This window comes from Mchenga conophoros, linkage group LG12, assembly GCF_057382185.1.
Source record: "Mchenga conophoros isolate Kocher_MC1m ecotype Shallow Benthic linkage group LG12, M_conophoros_male_GT1.1, whole genome shotgun sequence".
Taxonomy (NCBI): Eukaryota; Metazoa; Chordata; class Actinopteri; order Cichliformes; family Cichlidae; genus Mchenga; species Mchenga conophoros.
This window is the reverse complement of record NC_140537.1, coordinates 7432989-7456116: the sequence shown is the minus strand read 5'-3', so window position 1 is coordinate 7456116 and position 23128 is coordinate 7432989. Positions and strand designations below refer to the sequence as shown.

The 23128-nt window shown below is 38.7% G+C and overlaps 1 protein-coding gene across 1 annotated transcript in view; it reads right to left on the bottom strand.

Moving 5' to 3' along the window:
• Nucleotides 1–5148: 5148 nt before the first annotated feature.
• Nucleotides 5149–23128, bottom strand: part of LOC146562068 (dynein axonemal heavy chain 5-like) — a 66594-nt gene continuing 48614 nt past the window's right edge. Inside the window, exons 56-68 of the mRNA XM_085295003.1 lie at nt 22913–23068; nt 21249–21431; nt 19379–19483; nt 18993–19131; nt 18400–18514; nt 17889–18079; nt 16475–16596; nt 12969–13118; nt 11593–11838; nt 11210–11429; nt 10001–10206; nt 9564–9767; nt 5149–5202 (exon numbers count right to left, since the gene is read on the bottom strand). Of these exons, the coding sequence (XP_085151129.1) occupies nt 5149–5202; nt 9564–9767; nt 10001–10206; nt 11210–11429; nt 11593–11838; nt 12969–13118; nt 16475–16596; nt 17889–18079; nt 18400–18514; nt 18993–19131; nt 19379–19483; nt 21249–21431; nt 22913–23068 (2091 nt within the window). The remainder of the gene's footprint in view (nt 5203–9563; nt 9768–10000; nt 10207–11209; nt 11430–11592; nt 11839–12968; nt 13119–16474; nt 16597–17888; nt 18080–18399; nt 18515–18992; nt 19132–19378; nt 19484–21248; nt 21432–22912; nt 23069–23128) is intronic.

The following is a 23128-nucleotide window of genomic DNA, read 5'->3' as shown; positions in this document are numbered from 1 at the left end:
GACCACTTTTCACACACGGTTGCTGTATGCATACAGCCGGTGTTAAAGCTCACAGCCCGACACATACCAACACAACAGCATAGAGAGCACAGACGTTAAGGCGCCGAGGCGTGATCGCGGGTGCCGCTCAGGTGCGTCCGCCTCCCCTGCAGCGGCGCTGCAGACCACGCCCCGCCACACACATTAACCAGGTAAAATACATATTGTCAGGGTTCCTGGGTCGGTGACCCAGTGTTTTCAGTTTTGTTCATGTTCATATATATATATAGCATATAGTAAACAATGAATCTGTAAACGACAGCTGTTGACATTTTTTAAAAATGAATGAAAAAGCATATTTAAATAATCAACATACATGATTTAAATATAAACACACACGTGACAAGAGACAGAACGTGTAGAAGATATAATATATCTTCTACATATTACCCATTCGTATATTATACGAATGGGTAAATCTGAGAATTATAAGAATAAATATATGTACAAATATAAGAGTGTATGTTAGGGCTGTTCGATATAACGATATATATCAAATGACGATATAAAAATGTCTATCGTTTCCTATTACGCTATCGTTTGTTTCGTGATGTCGTAAAATAAACTGTTTACAGCAGTATTTTTCATCGTTTTGACGGTCACCTTAGTGGCTATATTAATTTCTTAAAGTTCTCTCTTTCTCTTATATTTAATATAACCACACTATGGGCGGGCAAGTGCCTGTTTTTACGTGTTTTCGTTAGCAACAATGACGGTAAAACCATCGCGTGGTTCCGCTGTACGCTTGTTTGTTTTCCACGTAAACCTTTCACAATAAAGCTCAAGATCCTGTTGAGACTTTTCAAAACAAACTGAATCACATGAGAGAGTATGCAGAGTTTACAGATGAGAAGCAAACAAAGAGCCGTCAGACTCAAACTATATGTATACACCTGCCCGCCTTCGTAAACAACTAAATGCTATGTTGCCCTATCATTTTTTGATTGGTCCACATGGTATATTTTTTCACCAATAGGAAAGGCTGGGGGAGTTGGGAGGGGGACTGAGTGCTTTCTAGTGTTTTTCCTTATAAAAACCGTTTCTTCCCGCAGTAAATATAAACAACGATAGTATTCAGGAAGAAAACCTGCATATATTATACTGAACATAAAGTTGTTTGCAAAACTTGTGCATAATTTTTACAAATGTACAACTTCTATTCGCATTTCAAGTTATGAAAACAATTCCTTAAACATGTTTGTGGCTTTTACAGTAAAAATGACAAGTATTTTCTACTCGGATTTTGAATTTTTTTTGTCTGAATTTAGATCTATTGTGCAAATATAGTATAAATGAAAAATTAACTCAAATTTCAGATATTTGAGGTTGTGCCAAAAAAAAAAAAGAAGAAGATTTTTTTAAAGGTGAAATATAGAGGTAAAATCTAAAGTAGTCAAAAACGGCCAATTATACTCTGGACCCCAGAGGGTTACTAAATACATTTACATGTCTTGGTGACTGCAGCTGGAACCTTGGCAAAAAGTGTATGTGTGTGTGTGGAATGCTAGCTACCAGCATTCATAATATAATAGTTACAATAGCAACAGTAACCAGGGGGGTGGGGCTTAAATGACAGAACAAAGACAGGCTACCATGATGTCACATGCCAGGCCACCATGATGTCACATGCCAGGCCACCATGATGTCACATGCCAGGCCATAAAAATCTATAAATAGGGGTGCCTCGACACACAGTTGTAGAATTCCCTTGCAGGTGAATTTAAGCTAGCGATTGAATTGTGTTTTCAGATGAAAGCGCTTATAACCTTCTCCCAAAGTAGAGTACTCTTCCTCCACCCAAACCTAAAATGTATATTTCTAAATACAGGGAAGCAATTGTATTAGAAAATAAATATAAAAATGAACACAGGACCATGGTGCCAAGAACAGTTAAGGCGCCATCTCATCGCGAAATGTGCCCACAGAGGCCAGAAGGCGAAAAACCTGAACACACATTCAGGAAAAAACCAGAACACACAGGCATGAAGAAAGTCATGGCTCAACCTGCTTGTGTGGATACACGCAAAGGGGACAAGCAGCTCCTTGAGAAATCTGGACTTGTCCCCTTTTATTTACAGAAAAACGATTACAGAATCGTTCCAGGCTACCTGCGTAGAAGAAAGGCAGAGAAAGAAAAGGCTAAGCAGGACAATGATGCCTGGTTAACAAAACAACAGGAAACAGTTAAACCACTGGCCGAACAGGAGAAACAAAACATTCTCCAGGGCCTAAAGAGGAGGTTTAATGAGCTAAACTTTGAATATCAATCCCTCCCTTTTACTATCTCCCCTTCACAGCACAAAAAATACAATTACAAAATGTTTCTCGAAGAGGCAATGAATCAAGTTGAAAAAGACATTGCCCTTTTTGAGGAACATAAATACATTTACGTAGGCAGGGAAGATGCATCTGACGAACAACAGTTACAGCGGACTCCACTGCCACCCATTAGACCGAAAAAGACAAAGTTGACACCCGCTCCTCAAGTCACACAACCAACGAAAAAGGAAACTTTCTCGACCGACAACCTACCACCTTTTCGTAGGATGTGTGTTCCACCTATATCCAGAAGTGGAAAGCAACCTATTCCCATGACTGAGAACCTTCACAGACAACCTATTCCCACCCAACTAGTTATAATTCCACGACCTAGTCCTGTCCCTCTGCCACCTATTTGTAAAAAAGCTGAATCTACACCCCGACCACCTGTAAGACCTCCAATGAAACGAGGTGTAACACCCATCCTTCCACCCATTTCCACCAAAAAGCTGTAGTGCTGTACCGTTAGAGTAGTTTTTTAACTACCTAACCCCCAACCGGTCTTGACAGAAGCCGCACCATCTGAGCCTGGTTCTGTCGAAGGTTTCTTCTTTTTAAGACAAAGGAGTTTTTCCTTCCCACCGTCGCCCAGTGCTTGCTCAGATGAGATCATTTGATTGTTGGGGTTTTCTTAAACATAAATTGGCCTATTGAAAAAATGTAGTGGTTCTTACTACATTTTATTTTCAATAGACCAATTTATGTTCAAAAACAAAAAAAATTACAGCAGAAAAGAAAGCATGGGAGACATCTGATGCATTTCATTGCTTTTTAAAAAATAATTTATAATTTATCTGGAACAAATAAAAGAAAGTAAAAATAATCTTTTGTGGATTCTTTTTCTTCAATAAGTAGTAGAATAGGCAGTTCTTTATACATAAAGCGTAGTGTTTTGTTAAAAAATAAAGTGGCACAGCGGCACTGTGTTAAAGGCCTGTGTTTTTACCATCAGCGTGACAGCACCGTGCCGCCTTTGCAGTTTTAAGGCCCAGGGAAACAAGCCTGCCAGCGCTCTGTAGCGGCTGTGACCGCTGCCGATAAGGAAAGGCTGCTCTTCATAGAGGACTCAAGCTCGGGGAAACGTTTTCTGGTCGACTCTGGCTCCCAGAAGAGCCTCTGGAACTCTTGTGTCGTCTTTACAATGGTATATTATTTAATCTCAAAAAAAACAAAATAAAAAAAAATTGGAGATTTCCCGTATCACATAACATGTGCAGGTACACTGGTACAGCACATGTGAGCGAAATTCTTATGTGTGTGCAACAGAGGTGTGCAAAATACAATAACATAAGAACAAGCAAAATATACGAATGGGTAAATCTGAGAATTATAAGAATAAATATATGTACAAATATAAGAGTGTATGTTAGGGCTGTTCGATATAACGATATATATCAAATGACAATATAAAAATGTCTATCGTTTCCTATTACGCTATCGTTTGTTTCGTGATGTCGTAAAATAAACTGTTTACAGCAGTATTTTTCATCGTTTTGACGGTCACCTTAGTGGCTATATTAATTTCTTAAAGTTCTCTCTTTCTCTTATATTTAATATAACCACACTATGGGCGGGCAAGTGCCTGTTTTTACGTGTTTTCGTTAGCAACAATGACGGTAAAACCATCGCGTGGTTCCGCTGTACGCTTGTTTGTTTTCCACGTAAACCTTTCACAATAAAGCTCAAGATCCTGTTGAGACTTTTCAAAACAAACTGAATCACATGAGAGAGTATGCAGAGTTTACAGATGAGAAGCAAACAAAGAGCCGTCAGACTCAAACTATATGTATACACCTGCCCGCCTTCGTAAACAACTAAATGCTATGTTGCCCTATCATTTTTTGATTGGTCCACATGGTATATTTTTTCACCAATAGGAAAGGCTGGGGGAGTTGGGAGGGGGACTGAGTGCTTTCTAGTGTTTTTCCTTATAAAAACCGTTTCTTCCCGCAGTAAATATAAACAACGATAGTATTCAGGAAGAAAACCTGCATATATTATACTGAACATAAAGTTGTTTGCAAAACTTGTGCATAATTTTTACAAATGTACAACTTCTATTCGCATTTCAAGTTATGAAAACAATTCCTTAAACATGTTTGTGGCTTTTACAGTAAAAATGACAAGTATTTTCTACTCGGATTTTGAATTTTTTTTGTCTGAATTTAGATCTATTGTGCAAATATAGTATAAATGAAAAATTAACTCAAATTTCAGATATTTGAGGTTGTGCCAAAAAAAAAAAGAAGAAGATTTTTTTAAAGGTGAAATATAGAGGTAAAATCTAAAGTAGTCAAAAACGGCCAATTATACTCTGGACCCCAGAGGGTTACTAAATACATTTACATGTCTTGGTGACTGCAGCTGGAACCTTGGCAAAAAGTGTATGTGTGTGTGTGGAATGCTAGCTACCAGCATTCATAATATAATAGTTACAATAGCAACAGTAACCAGGGGGGTGGGGCTTAAATGACAGAACAAAGACAGGCTACCATGATGTCACATGCCAGGCCACTATGATGTCACATGCCAGGCCACCATGATGTCACATGCCAGGCCATAAAAATCTATAAATAGGGGTGCCTCGACACACAGTTGTAGAATTCCCTTGCAGGTGATTTTAAGCTAGCGATTGAATTGTGTTTTCAGATGAAAGCGCTTATAACCTTCTCCCAAAGTAGAGTACTCTTCCTCCACCCAAACCTAAAATGTATATTTCTAAATACAGGGAAGCAATTGTATTAGAAAATAAATATAAAAATGAACACAGGACCATGGTGCCAAGAACAGTTAAGGCCCCATCTCATCGCGAAATGTGCCCACAGAGGCCAGAAGGCGAAAAACCTGAACACACATTCAGGAAAAAACCAGAACACACAGGCATGAAGAAAGTCATGGCTCAACCTGCTTGTGTGGATACACGCAAAGGGGACAAGCAGCTCCTTGAGAAATCTGGACTTGTCCCCTTTTATTTACAGAAAAACGATTACAGAATCGTTCCAGGCTACCTGCGTAGAAGAAAGGCAGAGAAAGAAAAGGCTAAGCAGGACAATGATGCCTGGTTAACAAAACAACAGGAAACAGTTAAACCACTGGCCGAACAGGAGAAACAAAACATTCTCCAGGGCCTAAAGAGGAGGTTTAATGAGCTAAACTTTGAATATCAATCCCTCCCTTTTACTATCTCCCCTTCACAGCACAAAAAATACAATTACAAAATGTTTCTCGAAGAGGCAATGAGTCAAGTTGAAAAAGACATTGCCCTTTTTGAGGAACATAAATACATTTACGTAGGCAGGGAAGATGCATCTGACGAACAACAGTTACAGCGGACTCCACTGCCACCCATTAGACCGAAAAAGACAAAGTTGACACCCGCTCCTCAAGTCACACAACCAACGAAAAAGGAAACTTTCTCGACCGACAACCTACCACCTTTTCGTAGGATGTGTGTTCCACCTATATCCAGAAGTGGAAAGCAACCTATTCCCATGACTGAGAACCTTCACAGACAACCTATTCCCACCCAACTAGTTATAATTCCACGACCTAGTCCTGTCCCTCTGCCACCTATTTGTAAAAAAGCTGAATCTACACCCCGACCACCTGTAAGACCTCCAATGAAACGAGGTGTAACACCCATCCTTCCACCCATTTCCACCAAAAAGCTGTAGTGCTGTACCGTTAGAGTAGTTTTTTAACTACCTAACCCCCAACCGGTCTTGACAGAAGCCGCACCATCTGAGCCTGGTTCTGTCGAAGGTTTCTTCTTTTTAAGACAAAGGAGTTTTTCCTTCCCACCGTCGCCCAGTGCTTGCTCAGATGGGATCATTTGATTGTTGGCGTTTTCTTAAACATAAATTGGCCTATTGAAAAAATGTAGTGGTTCTTACTACATTTTATTTTCAATAGACCAATTTATGTTCAAAAAAAAAAAAATTACAGCAGAAAAGAAAGCATGGGAGACATCTGATGCATTTCATTGCTTTTTAAAAAATAATTTATAATTTATCTGGAACAAATAAAAGAAAGTAAAAATAATCTTTTGTGGATTCTTTTTCTTCAATAAGTAGTAGAATAGGCAGTTCTTTATACATAAAGCGTAGTGTTTTGTTAAAAAATAAAGTGGCACAGCGGCACTGTGTTAAAGGCCTGTGTTTTTACCATCAGCGTGACAGCGTTGTGTTGTTTTTAAGTACTGTATAATACTTAAATATGATCAGTTAGACAAAACCAGCTGATGACAAATGTTTTGTCTTGCTTTGTTTTATATTTGGGACAGTTCTTAACCCAGTTTACAGCATGATTTAGCAGATATACATTTGCCCTTCTAAACAGAGAATGTTTCAATTTCACAGGTTTCACCTCAATTCTTTTATCTGCTGAACTAGAACACTTCAAAATGTGTGACAGTACCAGTAGATAACCACATTTCTGCAAGTTTGTTTTTTGCTTGTTCAGCAACTTCAGCAAGTGGTTATTGATGTATCATACTTTCTTCAGTCGTGATGGATTCTGTTTTCAGACAGGGTAAAACATCAGGATGGTGGCTAATACGGAAAGAAAAATGGATGGTGACAGAAAAACAGAGATAGCTTATACTAGACAGAATGGCCTGCATCCCTTGCTGTGTTCTTTTAATTCTTCAGCAAGGCATTTGATGATGACTATGGGTTCTGGACTTCATGTAAATAATTTTCATCCAAATACTAAAAACAATCCTTATGCAACTTTGTCCAATTCATAACTGGGTACTAAAAGGGCTTCAATTCATGAACAGATGATGCAAGACTTCTGTTTAACATCTTTAATAAAAGCTACGAGTGGAAACTTTCATTTAACATCAAGTCTTGGCAGCATACAGAAGTAAAATATGTAAAAAAAATTGAAATTGCCCAACATTTACAGATTTAATGTGCTATATGTGCATGCCGTTGAATGCATATGTATAGGTTTGTGCATGAGTTTTCTAAGGCTGTGTTGTCATTCTCAGTTTAAGAAGCAGCACAAATACAATGGGCCTGCTGAGCCTGACAGCCATAAGCATCCGTCATAATGCAACTACCTTTAATGAAACAAGCTCAGGAACTGCCCCTAGACACACACACACCTACAAGTTAAGCACACTAATAACTCATATATATAATCTGTGAAATCTCACATAGAGTGCATTTTGGATGTAACAAGAGCACATCACAAGAAAGCAACAACAAATAAATAAATAAATAAATGACACCCCGCTAAACAATAAATATATCACCAGTGTTGGGACTAACGCGTTATTAAGTAACGCATTACAGTAACTACGTTATTATTGTGGTAACGAGCACGGTAACTAGTTATTATGCCAAAACCAGGAACGCGTTACTCGTTACTGGGATTTAGATAGGCTCGTTATTCGTTACTTCGTGTGGTGGCTATCGCGGAGCTTCCACAGATTCAATAACATTAGCAAGTGGTGGAAGCCAGCAGGTGGATGAGAGAAAGGGAGGCAAGAGGAGAGACCCGAAGCGGCCGCCGGTCCCAGTGTCAGGTGAACTGAACTTCAGGTAAGAAGTTATAACCTGCAGTCCATCTGGGTCAGATATGAACCAAGTTTAGGTGGAGTTTATTTTCGTTATGCTGACTTTTTTGTACTGCGTGCTAGCTAGCATGACGGAGTTTCTATACAGCTGGGTGGGTGCTATGTTACTGATGTTGAACTTTATTTTGTTCATAAGGTTAATTATTAGAGTTGCCAACCGTCCCGTAAAAAACAGAATCGTCTGGTATTCAGAGAAAATATTACGCGTTTCTTATTGAGGTGAAAAGGAACAGTTTGTCCCGGACTTCAGCTACAATGAAAAAGACACAAAGCTGGAGTTATTCTGTGTTTACGCTGCACAGCTGCCTCTTCTTCTCTCATCCTCTCACCCTCCCTCTCCTGTTTCTACTTCAATCATGAAACTGATCAATGATCAGCTGATCGGCTTTTCTCTCTTGTTTATTTATCGCCCACTTTGCGGCAGAAAGAGGAAACCAACGGATGTCGCGGTAAACAACAGCAGCACTTTTAAGCTTGATCAGCTGTTGTTAGAATTTATTTAATATTAATTTCTAGTATCAGCTGATGTTTGCTGGAGCCACAGCTGCAAAAAAGCTGCTGGTCATGATGTCGGTTTGGAGATGTGGTGAGTGGGAAACATGAAGATGAAACCAGGAGATGTCCTTACTGAATCATCAGAGCTGTGATGGAGAAACAGGTTTACCTTTTAGTTAACATGAATGAGTTGAAGGGAAGTTATGAACTGTTTCTGAGAGATAAATAACACCAGGATCCTTTTCTAAGCAGCTGACAGCTGGTAACTGTGCAGGGGCGGGTCTAGCAAAGTGTTGCCAGGGGTCCATGTAGGGAATTAAAAGGGAAAGGGGGGCACAAGGAAATACTTTCTTATTCTCATTTAAAATGTCTCACTTTTAAAAAAATAATTATCTGAGTCTTACAACAAACAATTGATAGATTGATACATATATACCATCAGAACAGTGTACATCACTGTCACAACAGTATTTATTTTCATTCAAAGGCTTTATGATTTTTCCTATAATGGTGGGCCGGTCTCTAGTCAAAATGCCCGGGACGATTTTTTTGTCCCAGTCCAGCCCTGTATGCAGCTCATCTGCAGTCTGGTGTTACCTACATCTTCCTATTCAGAAGGCAGAATTTCCGAGTTCTGAGTACAATCGAAAGCACCACGACTGCAGTTTTTGGGTTGGATGTAAAAAGCAGGCTAGGATAGAATCAGGCGTGGGATTTCTCTCGTGGAAATGTGCACATTATTTTTTCCTTTCTATTGGTAGGTGGCACAGTGCACTTGTGGTAAGTAAGCAAGCTAGAAGAAGAATCTTGCTGGGTATCCAGTTACGGAAGCAACACATTAACAAGAGAATTCTGAGTAAAACCAAAGTTACTTTCCCTAGTAACTAGTTACTCTGAAAGTAACGAGTAACTTGAAGTAACTGAGTTACTTTTGATAGAAGTAACTAGTAATGTAACTAAGTTACTCATTTAAAGTAACTTACCCAACACTGTATATCACAGAACTTAACTTTAAGTGAGAAAAAAAGAGAAATAGTCTGGAAACAGATGAATTTTCAGTCACTGACACAGTGGGAGTTCTGGCAGACACGTTGCACTAAGAAATGTCTTATTTTTAGAGACTGACCTGAATGTATGTTAGATACTGGTCAACACTGGAGCACTTTGGGATGCTGTAGCCCTTGTAGAAGCTAAATGCAGGTCCAAACATTTCCTCACTGAACCACACCTTGGCAAAGGTGTTGAGGAGGCGCTTGTCATAGTCGTCGGTCACACGACCACCGTATTGAATCTCTCCAATCATGTATCGAACTGTGTTCCAGGACACACCCTAAGGAGATGATAAAACAGTGATAAAGGATGACAAAAAAATTGTTCATGAATGTGCAATATAATTTGTGAGCAGACTGAATACATACACAGTCAGAAAGCTCTAAAACTCCCAGCAGATGGCTGTTGTTGATAAGTATTTACAATATCCTTTCTTTAAATCTCAACCCTTTTAACATTTTTTTATGGTCAAGAGTCCTAATCACACAGAATAATAAGCATTACTCTACCTACCTTCTTAATATCCATGTCATCAAGATGGTTTTGAACAAACTGGACAGTGGCATTAAAATCAGCCTGGTTGAACTCATAGGGAATATTCCATCCCAGGGGGCCATATTTCCTTCTCTCCTGAACTGTGCTGTGAAGAAAGGCTACTGCATACAGCATCGGCCTCCACTGCGCCATGTTACTGACATCCAAAAGGTCCTGGTTTATACCTGGTCAGGGACATGCAGGTCAAAAAGATGTACTGCATGCCCAAAAGGAGGCTAAGTGTAACATCTACAGAAATGTATTGAAATAATCCATAACTGAATAAAGTCAGTTACTTCTAAAACCAAGCATTGCACAAACGTGCACACACAGATTTCCTTTTTAGCGAACAGTTAGGATTTGTTGCGTAAATGTGGGAGAAAAGATAGTGAACTGAATATGTCAGTCAAAATAATACCTTCTTTCTGATATAATACCAAACTGCAATTACTAATCGAAATCAGAATTCCCTAGCAGATCATTACATGGAGAAACCTTTGGAATGCAAGCGCGCGGATCCACACAGGTATGCACACGGGTGTTCACTGCTCGTAGACCCAAATTACACCTTTCTTGGCTGCTACTTCGACGCACATCTGTCCTGCGTGCTGCACAACAACATTGAATATTTAGTATTTACTGCTGTTTACACTTAGCTAGATTAATGCGATGGTGTTGTGTTTAGTATGTTGCTTTGTTTTTTTTTTTCTGCTTGTTTTCTATAAAAAAAATAAAAAAAAATTCAAGCTGTAGATACGATCTCAATTCCCCTCCAGGAACCATGTCATCTGAGCCAGGAAAAGACAGCTGGTTTCTACATTTTAAAGATTCTTTTCTTTCTTCACCCTTGTTTTGGACCAAAACACAGACTAGATAACTCAGACTTGTTTAAAATTTTACTAACCTTGGGTAACATGGGTAAAAAACAAAATCCGGAATACAATAAATATAGCATCAAACAGGTGTTTCTCCCACATTTCCATCTTTTTATTCACTTACTTATTCCTATCATGGATATCACGAAGTAGAGGTGTTTTGTATATCTGCATCTCCAAATGTACACATCAATATTGGAATATATTTCATTCTCTTAGGTCCTCTTTCTTTATCACATAGATAAATTGGATCTATTAAACTGGCTAGTATTTCTGGACTTCTTTAATGTGAGCTTAAGTGAGCCAAACCTACCGCCATATGTCCTCTTAAGCCCTGCCTTGAGGCCCTGTGGTGGTTCATTGGTGAACTTGATGGACATCTGGAGAAGTGTGATGGGAAAGTGTCTGTGGACCTCAGTGGTCATCCAAAGGCGGAAGCTGTTGTTGACAAAGTCTGTCTCTGTCACAGTGTCCATGAGCTCATCCATGAAGTCCAAACCCAGGTGGCAATTCTGGAGTAAGGCCCAGCCACCCTGGGGACAAACACAGTAGTATGCCTATCATCCATGACGAAGACTATAAATGAGGAGTTCAAGAATTCAAGAAAACCCTAAATAATTTCTATAAATTCCAAACCACATTTTTAGAGACAGAACATCTGTATTGCTAAAACAGCAGTAATATCTCACCACTCACATTAGCCATAGTTTGCTGCAGAAGCTTGCGTGCGTGGACCTCTTGTCCTTGACCCATGGATACATAACGGGTCTCGATTTTCAGCTTCTTCCCGAGTGCTATAATGGAGTCAGTTGGATCTGAGCCCATTGAAAGGAAGCAGATGAGAGGTGTTCGTGGGTCCGACTCCTCCCACATCTTCTCTAAATCAAGAATCACCCCTTCAGTGTATTTCTCCCCTACTGCGTCCATTATGTATTTACGGGCCTAAAGGAAAGAATATGATGCAAAGCAGATGTAATTTTTTAAATGCTTTGTAATGCAAAGAGTTGAGCAAAGTAGTCCAATAGTATATATTGGAATAAATTTACTTTCTAGAAAGCTGAGAACTGAGATAATTCTTCAAAGCATTTTCTTTACTGGCTAACTCTTTTTACCCTTAAGGCTAGGGCAACTGTGGACTGGACTGTGAGTTTAACTAAATAAATTGGACTCCAGGCTTGTCTTCAGTGGGCCAGAAAGTTATCCATCAGTAAAACTGAATATCTTTTAGCCACTGTAAATATTCAGGCACAGCAGGCTGGAGGGTGAAAGCTGTATAACAACAAGTTACACAAGCTGCTTCTTATCTCAAGAAGAGCTTTGACCAAGCAGCTTTCAGTGAAGATTAAGAGATTATACATTCTTGTTTTGTGGTCCGTGTCTCATTTATGTAGCTGTATTTTTAAGTCAGGAGGTATCGCTTCCCAAGCTTTAAGCCATTAACTCTCAGATTAGCAACTTTAAGCCTTTTCTCTTTCTTTAGTGGTAATTATTAATTTTAATTGCAGTCTACAGTATACTATTGAAAATGCACTATGATAGAAATGAGAAAAGTAGATTTACATTGCCTGTTCTACTTGTTGTGTTGTATATTATAAAGTAGGCAAAAGCATGACCAAAAAACAGACCAGACAACCAATGTTTGGCTTTCTAATTAAAGAAAATGGATTGGGTGACCCTTAGCCATCCTATGCTGCTATAGGCTGGTTAGACTCTTCTGATGCTTTTAAAGTTTACACTGCGATATTCATACTGTTAATATTTCCCTTCTCACTCCTGTAGTTTATGTTTTGTCCTTGGTCTCTCTATGTTCTCCTTTTCTCTCTCCTCTTTACCCCTCACCAGTCGCAGTAGATGGCCTCCCTTTCTGAACCTAAACCAGCTTCTGCCAAGGACCCGATCATTAATTCTGGAGCACCGTCACCAAAGGCTTGTTCACAGGGGAACTTATAACAGTTATTACAATATTAATGTTCCAAGGAACTTTTTGTTTTGAATTGGCATTATATAAAGAAAACTGAATTTAATCATTGTATCTGTCCTCTATAGCCATGCATAAACATGTCTCTCCTTACTTGTGCGATGGTCCTGTCAGGACACCAGCAGCGTATGAGGAGCAGCCGTCTAAAACAGTCAAGAGACTGGTCATAGGAGTTTGGGACTACTTCCTCCTCTGGGGCCTCCTTGTCAAACCAAGCCTTCCACTGTTTCTCGTTACGACTTATCTGTAAGAAGACTTATCTGTGACAAAAAGCTCTGACGTGGGAAACAAATATAAAACAGGGCAAAACTTTAACTGCATTACAGCACATCAAAATCTGCAGAAAAGATAAAAGAATACTGTGAACACTTCAAACATATTTAGACACAAAGTGATCTTCAAAGTGGCCAACAAAAGAAAGCTAATAAGTAACAACAAAAAAAGACAAAAGAAGGATGAAATGTACCCTGTTTGACTATGTGCACTCCCTCGCTCTCTCTCTGTGTCTCGTCTCCCTTAACTGTTTCCGTGTCCCCCTCGTTGTCTCCTCCCGTTATCTCCCTGGTCCGTCTCATCTCCCTGAATTTTCTTTCCTCCCAGCTCCCGTGTCAAGTTGTGTGACTTGGTCTCTGTCTTAGTGATTCCTGGTTTACTTTGATAGTCTTCTGTCTGGTGTGCATCATGTTCAGTTTTGTGTCCCCGTGTCTCGTTAGTTAGATCACGTTCGGCTGGGTCCCCTCCAGTAGTTTGTTCCCTCGTTTGCCCTGGTGTGTATTTATGTCTGCGTCTCCCTCTGTCCTGTGTCGTGATCTCCCTCATTTCCCCGCTGTGTGCTCTGCCTGCCTGTGTAGTTCATGTGTATTCCCAGTTTAATAAGTTTTGTATTCCTGGCGTCCAGCAATAAAGCTGTTCTGAGTGTGAGTCTGCATTTCTGTCCTATCCTGCCTGCTTCACACAGCAATTCATGACAATATAGCTGAGGTCTCATGCATGGAAGAAGTCTTATTTATGGCACTTCATTTTATAACGAGCACAGACAGACACAACATGTAATGCGTGACCTAACTAGATGATTATGCAATAACAGGAGGCCATGAATTGACACTGCTGTAAACACCATGTGCTTCCAAGATGCGATCTGCATGTGTGATAGCACAAAATATGCCAACAGATTGTGCTAATATTGTTATGTTTATCACAACGAAGCACAAAGGAAACTAGACTAGCAGAAGTGGCATGGCAATCAGAATCAGAATCAGAATCAGAATACTTTATTGATCCCTGGGGGAAATTAAACAAGTCTGGCAATGGCACGGCAATAACCTTTTAACTGTATAACAGTGGATACAGCTCATCAATATAGCTTTAAACTCTCACATACTTTAGGATCAAATTTAGAAAAAAAAAATTGAGGATATACCCAAGACAGTTTAGCAGTCAGTCATAAGGTAACACATACATAGTGGAGGGACCAATTATTTGATCCCCTGCTGAATTTGTAAGTTGCCAATTTGTAAGTTTCACTTCCAATGAAATGAAAAACAGTCTCTATTTTTAATGGTTGTTTCATTTCAATTTAGAAAGACAGAACATCAACCAAAAATCCAGAAGAAACACATTACATAAAAGTTACAAATTGATTCACCTATCATTGTGAGAAATAAGTATTTGATCCCCAAGCAAAACATGACTTAGTTCTTAGATGCCCTTTTTGGCAGCCCAAATTACTGTCTACAGTTCAATCCACAAGATCATTTCTGAAGCAGTAGTAATTGTACTGTGCCCCGTTCTAATGCCAGACTGAAATTCACTTAACACATTAACAAGTAAAGACTGTTTTTGCTCCAAATTTATCGGAGATTCGATAATTTGAGACTGAGGGCAAGTGTTACTCTTCTAAAGGCTCACTTTTACATAACAGGTGAAATAGGCAGTTTTCCATTTTTTTTCTTGGAACAAAAACATAAAGGAAGCAAAAATTCAGTTTAATCCAATTCAATTTGATTTTAATTAAGGTTTATTTTTATTGCTAACTATAGGCTTTATAAAAAAGGAACGTTTTATTTATCTTAAAACAGAGGAAGTGGATAATTTTTTGAAATAAGATGGTTGCAATATGGTCTATAATTAGATGAGACACTTAGATCAAGCAAGGAATTTAAGAAGTAATTTAATGACAGAAACCTTAAAAGCCTGTGTTATGTATCCTGTTAATAGTGACAAATAAATTATAATTAAAATTGTAGTATCACCCTGGCTACAGCGATGAAAAGAAAGTGTGTACAAAGTCAAGACGTAGAAGAAGATAACTGAACATTTTCAAACATCATCACTAAATGCTTGACTAAACCTCAAAACTTCTGTTGAATAACTTAAACTTCTGAATAACATCGAAAGTCAGACCTGTCGTCACAATAATACTGCAAGAAAACTAGCCCATTCGCTTATACCATTGGTGTGTATCTTATGAAGAAATACACAAAGCCAACTTCAATGTCACTTTGCTAAAAGCAGAACAGTTAGAAAGTCCACCACCTCCTCCTTGTCTTTTTTTTTTTCACCACCTCTCTAATCCAGAGCGTTTCACTTTAATTTGCTACACAGCTACAACATCCAGGGGGACCTCAACCAGTCCAGCTTCAGTCCAGGGCTAATCCAATAACATCTAGCAAAAACGTTCCCCACCTGTGGGTGGATGTTGTTCTTGGAAAACTGCTTATTTAGGCCCAAATTATAAACTATCACCATTGCAAAAACTTCAGGCACCGACACATATGGTGGTCAAGTCAGAATCATAAATCACCTTAAACACGCATGTTTTTATCTTTTGTAACAACAGCAATGCCATGGATAACTGTGTGTAATCGAACAAAATTAGAAAAAATTAGGCAGGTTTCCTAATAAAGCTGTATTAACAACATCTTAACAACTAGTTTCTTTAAGAAATCAAGTCACTTCAAAGGGATAAAGCAAGCCCTGCTTCTAAATCTCAATAAAAATGTACCTTTAAAATATTGCTCATATTTAGGCATGTGTGTAATCTTGAAAAAGAGTATGCCCTTTAACGACTACTTACTGCAGTCAAAAAGCTACCTGCTGCTACTTAACACACACACACACACACACACACACACACACACACACACACACACACACACACACGCACACACACGCTCAGCCAAAAGTATTTGACTGGAAGTTTCTCCAACTAAGCTCATTTCACAGAGCACTGAGTTTTGACTCCACGGGGACCACAGTGCTGTCATTCATCCACAAGGGTGTGTGTATTTAAGTGTGAGTGACAGTCCATCATGATGAGTGTGTGTCTATGTACAAGAGGGAAATGAAGTGAGCCATGATGAGACTGATATTGACATGCTTACTAGAGCAAAGAAGAGCTGTGAAAAGTATTTAATAAGCACCTTGAGACAACTGCTGTGTATGTGAGTGTGTGAGTGTGCAGGTGTGTATGTGATAGATTAGAACTGCTATCTGAAGACTTAAAAGATAAAAGTCCAAGTGGGTAGATTTTCTGTAGGCTAAAGGACACTATCATACAGCTGTCAAGGCATGTCTAAATTGATCAAGTGTATGTTGTACCTGATCCAGTATATCAGCGAACTGCCAAAGTTTGCTGAGCTCTACAAGATTTAGCCAGGTCATGTCAAGGATCCATTTAGCTGGTTTCTGGGGGCAAGCCTTCAGATCCAAGGATGCACCTCCTGAATAATATGAACATGAACAATTACAGATATAGACACCTGCAAGTATAACTGGAGGATCCAATGCAAAAAATTCAATTTTAAACTCCCAAAATACATAACAAATGTAAAAATGTAAACCCAATCTTCAAAAACACAGAAAAAGTCATCAGAATTGTAATTTGTTGTTTATCAGGCCGGAGCTGACAGATGGTGAAGCTGCGTGCGTGCACCAGACTGTGGCTGTTCTGGTTCTGCCAGTTGCCATTGCTGGGTTTTATCCCCACAGTGAGGAGCACTCCATATCATATTCAGTGAACTGCTACAGTGTCAATATGTTCAAATTCTGCATAGTTTCTGTCATGAGGTTTAAAACCTGTCTACTCCTTGAAATAAACAATAAATATGGTTAAAGAAAAGAATAACAAACAGCAGAAACAGATGGCAATTTTAACAAACCTTCAGGCTGTTTTGATGTGAATGATAGCTTTACAGAAACCCTTGTATTTTCATTTTTATTTCAAAATGGTGTTTTAAAATAAATCTTAAGAAAAAGTAGGGAAAAACAGTTTTTGTCCAGATGAATATGTTTCAGAAAATCTGTCTGTTCATTCTAACAAGCCGTAAGAAATATCATAATCATGTTTACAACCATGTGATCGATCAAACAGGAAGTAGAGTGTTGTTAGCTAAATGATCTATTCGTTAGCTGTAGAATCTTTGGTTCTGGACAATTTGTGAGTCAGCACAGCACTGGCAGCCTTCATGCACTATGTGTCTCAGTATTCAGTGATCCCGCCCTGTAACTTTACATGGTCTAACACTTTGTAGTTTAGCTGATGGTGGAATATCTAGGAGTGAAGAAATTTCCCAAACTCACTTGTTGCAACGGTGGGATGTTGTTAAATTCTTAGTACTAAGAATCTTTGTCAATACAAGCCATGTTTTTTCATAGCTCAGAGCAGATGTGTTGAAACTCATAATTTTGGGTCTTAGCATTTTTATCTTTTATTTGTTTTCCTGCGTTACTGAATAGATTTCATTTGGCGTATTTTAGTAGATCATAGAAATATTGTTGCATTGTTTGATGTTATTTCATGTAACGAAAATTCTATTCTTTATATTTGTAATATGCAGTTAAATACCTAATAAATAAAGAATACTTATGCACATCTAAATGCCAGTAATCAACATGAGTTATGACCCCACTGAAACGTTCCAAATATTCAAACTAACCCATGGTTGCATGTGCTCACAAAAACAACAATTTACCCGTACAAACAAAACCTTCAGTGTTTGCATCTGCCTCTTACCTTTGATGAGTGTGAGGAACTCCTCGTGTTTGACCTTGTTGCTCTGCATGTCTATCTTCAACGTCATCAGCAAAGTGAAAAGAAACTTGTGGTCCTCATACAGGCCCCGTGCTGCGTACTTATAAACTTCAAAGGTCATGAACTCTATGATGTTGGCGATCCGTTTACTTGTGATAGGGCTTTTAGAAGACCTTTTCAGGGAAATAAACAGGTCTTCTAAATAACATAGCAACTTGAAGATTCTGTTGCTATGTCATAAAATTATACTTGCCAGTAGTAAGAGTGAGAACTTCTCTAAAATCAAATATAAACTACTAGTAATGATTGCACAACTTCATGAAGTAATAACTTGCAGGTTTTTACATTAGAAAGGTATGGTGGTTTAAATGCACAATAGTTCCTTGATTTGAAGTTTGCAAAGACTTTCCAATATACATATAAACACACAACAAATTACTATGGGCAAACCAATTCATTAAGCAGGAAATGGTAAATATCAGCGTATCCTCACCTGGCCAGAGAAAGGTCAAAAAGTCCCAGGAACTGTCTAAGAGACGTCTGATACATGACATTCACCATACTCATCTCTGTAATCAGGAAGTACAGGATGCTGCCCCTGGTGGCCACTGGAATCACACAGGGAAACACAAAAGCACAAACTCCAACAAAACAAGTAATATCGTTCATGAGGACATTTTTAAACAGGTTTTTGAAAGAATGTTCTGTTAACTGTAGCCTCCATCCATCCATCCATTCGCGTCCGCTTATCCTGTTCAGGGTCGCGGGGGGCGCTGGAGCCTATCCCAGCTGTCATAGGGCGAAAGGCGGGGTACACCCTGGACAGGTCGCCAGTCTGTCGCAGGGCCAACACACAGAGACAGACAACCATTCGCACTCACATTCACTCGCACATTCATACCTATGGGCAATATGGATTAACCAATTAACCTATCCCCACTAACTGTAGCCTGTATTTTTTAAATTAAAACCAATATGTCTCACATTTGTGTAACTGAAGGCTGACTGACACTTTGCAGGCTTACTTAGAAAAACACACAAAAAAAGAGGGAACTTTGTTTTTAAATCATTTTCATTTTCACTTACCTGGCCGGTACTCCTCTCTGGCTGCGTTGATCTGGATCTCAGTCTCTGCGGCAATCTGTAACTTCTGAGTGACTTCTTCAGCCGTACACTTCGTGTTGCTAAGGACAAGAATCAGACTCTCATCATCAACCAAGGAACCCTAAAAAACACACAAACAATTTTTTTTTTTAAAAAAAACGATTATTTTTCACAATTTATATCTTATAAAGCAAAAGAGAAAAAGAAAAAGAAGGCTGCAAACTATTTCTAGTTTTAATTAAAAAACGAGAATGCACAAAACTTGGCCCCAACCTCACCCATGCAAATGAATAAAACATTTTCTCACTGGTGGCAATGTAGTTAACCATTTCTAAAAAGAACATTTCTGACACATTGCGGTTTCTTGCCTGTGTGCTCGTCAGTCGGTAGAGAAGACTGTCTTCTAGTTCCTTCATCTTTCTCTTGTTAGATGTCACATCTTCCAAGAGGTCTGTCCTCTCCTTCTCCAATTCCTGGTGTCATAAAAGCAAAGAAAACACAACCACATGAGCAGATATAGCTGCAGGATGGTGCTAGAGAAAGCCTGTCATTAAAATCAAAGGTCTTTGATTCTGCATTGCTCTGATGAGTTGATTCTGTCTGTGGCTTTAGACTCTTCTCCGGTGCCTGTCTATCATGGTGGCCTCTGGTAGCTGTCTATATTATTCTTACTAATATCTGCAGCCGCGTGAAGGTCAAGAAGCTGAGATTTTGGCAAAAAAAATTAATAAATACCTTATCTAAATGAATAGATGAGCAGAATCCTTATGAAGAATAAAAACGCCCCTAGAGGAGAGATAGCCTCAGGGTGATGATAAGACCTGTAAAGCTATGTTGTCGCCCTTTTCTCCGTAGTCCTAAGTAAGCCCCAGCAAATGACTCCAGCTTACCTCTTCTAAGTGTCCAAAAGTGTTATTTCTGCACTGGGGAAAGCAGGTCTTATCAAAATTTACACCACAGTCTTGCCTGCTGGGAGCATAAATTTGACCAGCATGCTAAATCCCTTTTAGAGTATGAGAGACAATAATTGTGATATTTTGTTTTGAGAGTGCGAGAGATTAAACTAAAACAAAATTTGTCTTGTTATCTAAGTCAAATTTAATGGTGGCTCATAAGTAGGCCGACTATCCACATCCCATTAAACTGACTGCCTTTAAGCGGGTATAAAAAAAACAGTCACCACTTCTAAGTGGCAGGTGTGTTTTAAATCAATTAGATTGCTATTTTGATTGTAGATTACAAGCATATTTTCCTAAGAACTGCTGTGTTGGACACTATCACAGCAGGTTGTTATCAATGATAAATGCTCTTTACATATAATGTAATATAATATAATATAATATGAATACACAAATATTTATGAAAATGCTTTTTTTTTTACATTTCCTATAATTTTACTTTTACTATGAGAATTATTATGGTCAAGACAGCAGGCTGGTTTGAAACCAGTGGGTCTGAGAGGACAGAATTAGTATTCATACCCTTTCTATTACTGCATATGAATGATTTCAATAGCTTACAAAGACAGATGTAAGTCATACTGGAGCTGAAAGCTGTGCGTAGAATTGAAGTTTGACTGAAAGTAAAAAGAAACGATTCAACAGTGATGTTGGGTTTGTGAAAACTGCACAAATTGTAAAGACAAGAAGCAGGGCTTACAGCTGAGGTAGTAGTTTTAGCTCTTATTTGATTAAATCCAAATTTAGTACACAGATACAGTAACAAGCCTCTTCCCATCTGGAATAAATCTTTCATTTCATGACCAGCTATCAGCAAAAGGAAAATTGTTTTTCTGTAACAGGACCAGCCTTTTCAGAGTGACAATCAATGAGTCCTGCATTTGGTGCATTTATAATTCACTAATCTATTCCCCAGTGAGACTGACGTCACTTGTCTGTGTCTTTGTGCGTATGCTTGGTACCGATACACGTGAGCACTATTTCTGGGTTACTTTTATTCCCCACTCACACTGTGTTTGACCAAAGCAGGGCGGTTGCAATTGTTTGTATTCAAATGGCGTTCTGATGTCACAGTACAGAGAAAATGAGATTGGGAAAGATGTAGAGAGTCTGCATTTAAATGTTGTTCAAGATTTATTTCAGGTTCTACAAGGATGCACATAAGCAGTATTAATGCAGGGGTACAGTCTAATAGTACATTATGCTAACCTAATTTAAATATGTTCCTTAATTATGTATCGTCTGGCTTTAGTGGCTACCATTTTGAGTACTTGTATACCTGCTTTTCAGTGAGGATGACTCTGCCCAGCAGCTGGTCCTCCAGTCCTCTCATGGTGACAGTGAAGTCAATGATGGAGGTGCGAGCACTTATTTCAGGAGTGTAAGCCGGGTTAGGCAGCTTGGTGGTCATATACAACCTGAAGCCCTTCATCACATCCACTTCTTTGTCACCAAGCTTCACCTGCAAGAGGGTGTATGTGTGTTATTGTTTAGAATATTAAGTCTTACAAATAACATAATAAAGAGCTCAGAGTTGGAATTACTGGTTGGAGTTCTGGTTTTCCATTGGAAATTAATGTGGGTGTATTTGGATGCTAAAAGTTCATATTTTTAGCATCCAAAAGTGCAGAATTAATTTAGAGTGTTCTCATTTGTGTTTTCAGGAAATTGGAATTGTTCAAATCTTTATTAGCAACACAGAAAAGACATTTGCGCACAATATAAATGTTTTTTCTCCAAAAGCGCAAACCATTTTTTCCATTAAAAACATATGAATGTCCTGTTGTACCCAGAGTCTACTTCCAAAGCTTAATTTGGGGTCGTCATTTAGGCTAATGAAACCAAAACCACTCAAACTGTGATCTGCAATTTTCCCAACTACAATTATCTTCAACATTACATAAAACTGAAGCTGCAATAGAGTCAAAATCGGTGCATTTCGCATCTCAGGAACAGGAAGCACTCTGCAAAAGTATGCTGCAATTTCAGCCTTCATCCTGTAAAATCATTTGATTTTTTTATTTTTGTTTTTTTACTAACATGCCCCCAAACACCCACAACTCACGCAACAGCATCAGGTAGCTCCAGTTTGTTTATTTCGCCCCCCAAAAAATAATATTCATTCAAATCAACCAACATCCCATCTGCACTGGCTCAATGCTCCACAGCCTGAACTCCTTTGCATTAGAATGTGAGCTAATACAGGATACCGAATGCACTTTGTGTACTGTATTTAATTTGATGTTACTTTAACAACTGATTGAGTTCGATTTATGTGGTGAATTTAACTTGTTTGGCATCAACAAAAATGATGGAAATAAAAAAGAAAAGGAAGTTTCATTATGCAACAGAAGTCTGTTAAAGTATCGACACTTGCCCTTGTTCTAAGTGGTGACATATTGAATGTTTGTTTCCCTGAGTATGTCTTAAAATTTTATATTTTATTGTATTTTTTGTTAATGTAGCTTTCAAAACTGTCTGAACACCCAAAGCAGAGTCAAGAGAACCAACTGTGCCTTTTTGACAAGATCTAATGATGCCGACCTTCTATAAAAAACAGCAAAATAAAGGAGGAAATAGTACAATGTACACTGCACAGTGTAAACCCTTTTCCCAGACTTACCAAGTACATTTTAATCTGTCTCAAAAGAATTAATATGATCTAGGAAATGTGGTCTGGCTGCCAATGATACTCATACTTAAAACTCTCTTCTAGTCGACACTACCTGTGCAGTGTCAGCGAGAGAGCTTGTTTTTCTCTGTCTGAGCTAATCAAGCTCTATCAGTCCAGGTGTGACAGCTGGCGTGCCAAGGAGAAGCTGGCAAAGTCTCATCATACTGACCACTAGTCTTTGAACATGCCTGCCAATTTCATACCCTTCTAACTAAAAGTAAAATCTAACACATGGATCTAAGTAGGATTATTTCGTTCTGTGTTGTTACCTTGTAAGTGGAGCCGGTTTTGATGAAGTTTTTCTCAAGTATGTTGTCAAGCGCAGGGTCCAACTCCTCCCCCACATCCTCAATCAAAAGGGGTCGACCAAGAGACAAACTGTCCTCTAGGTGGTTCTTGAAGTACTTGTGATTCAGTGAGGTGATCTGAGATCAGACAAGAAAACACATTTTAAAATGGTAATTGTCTGATTTCAATGTGCAGTT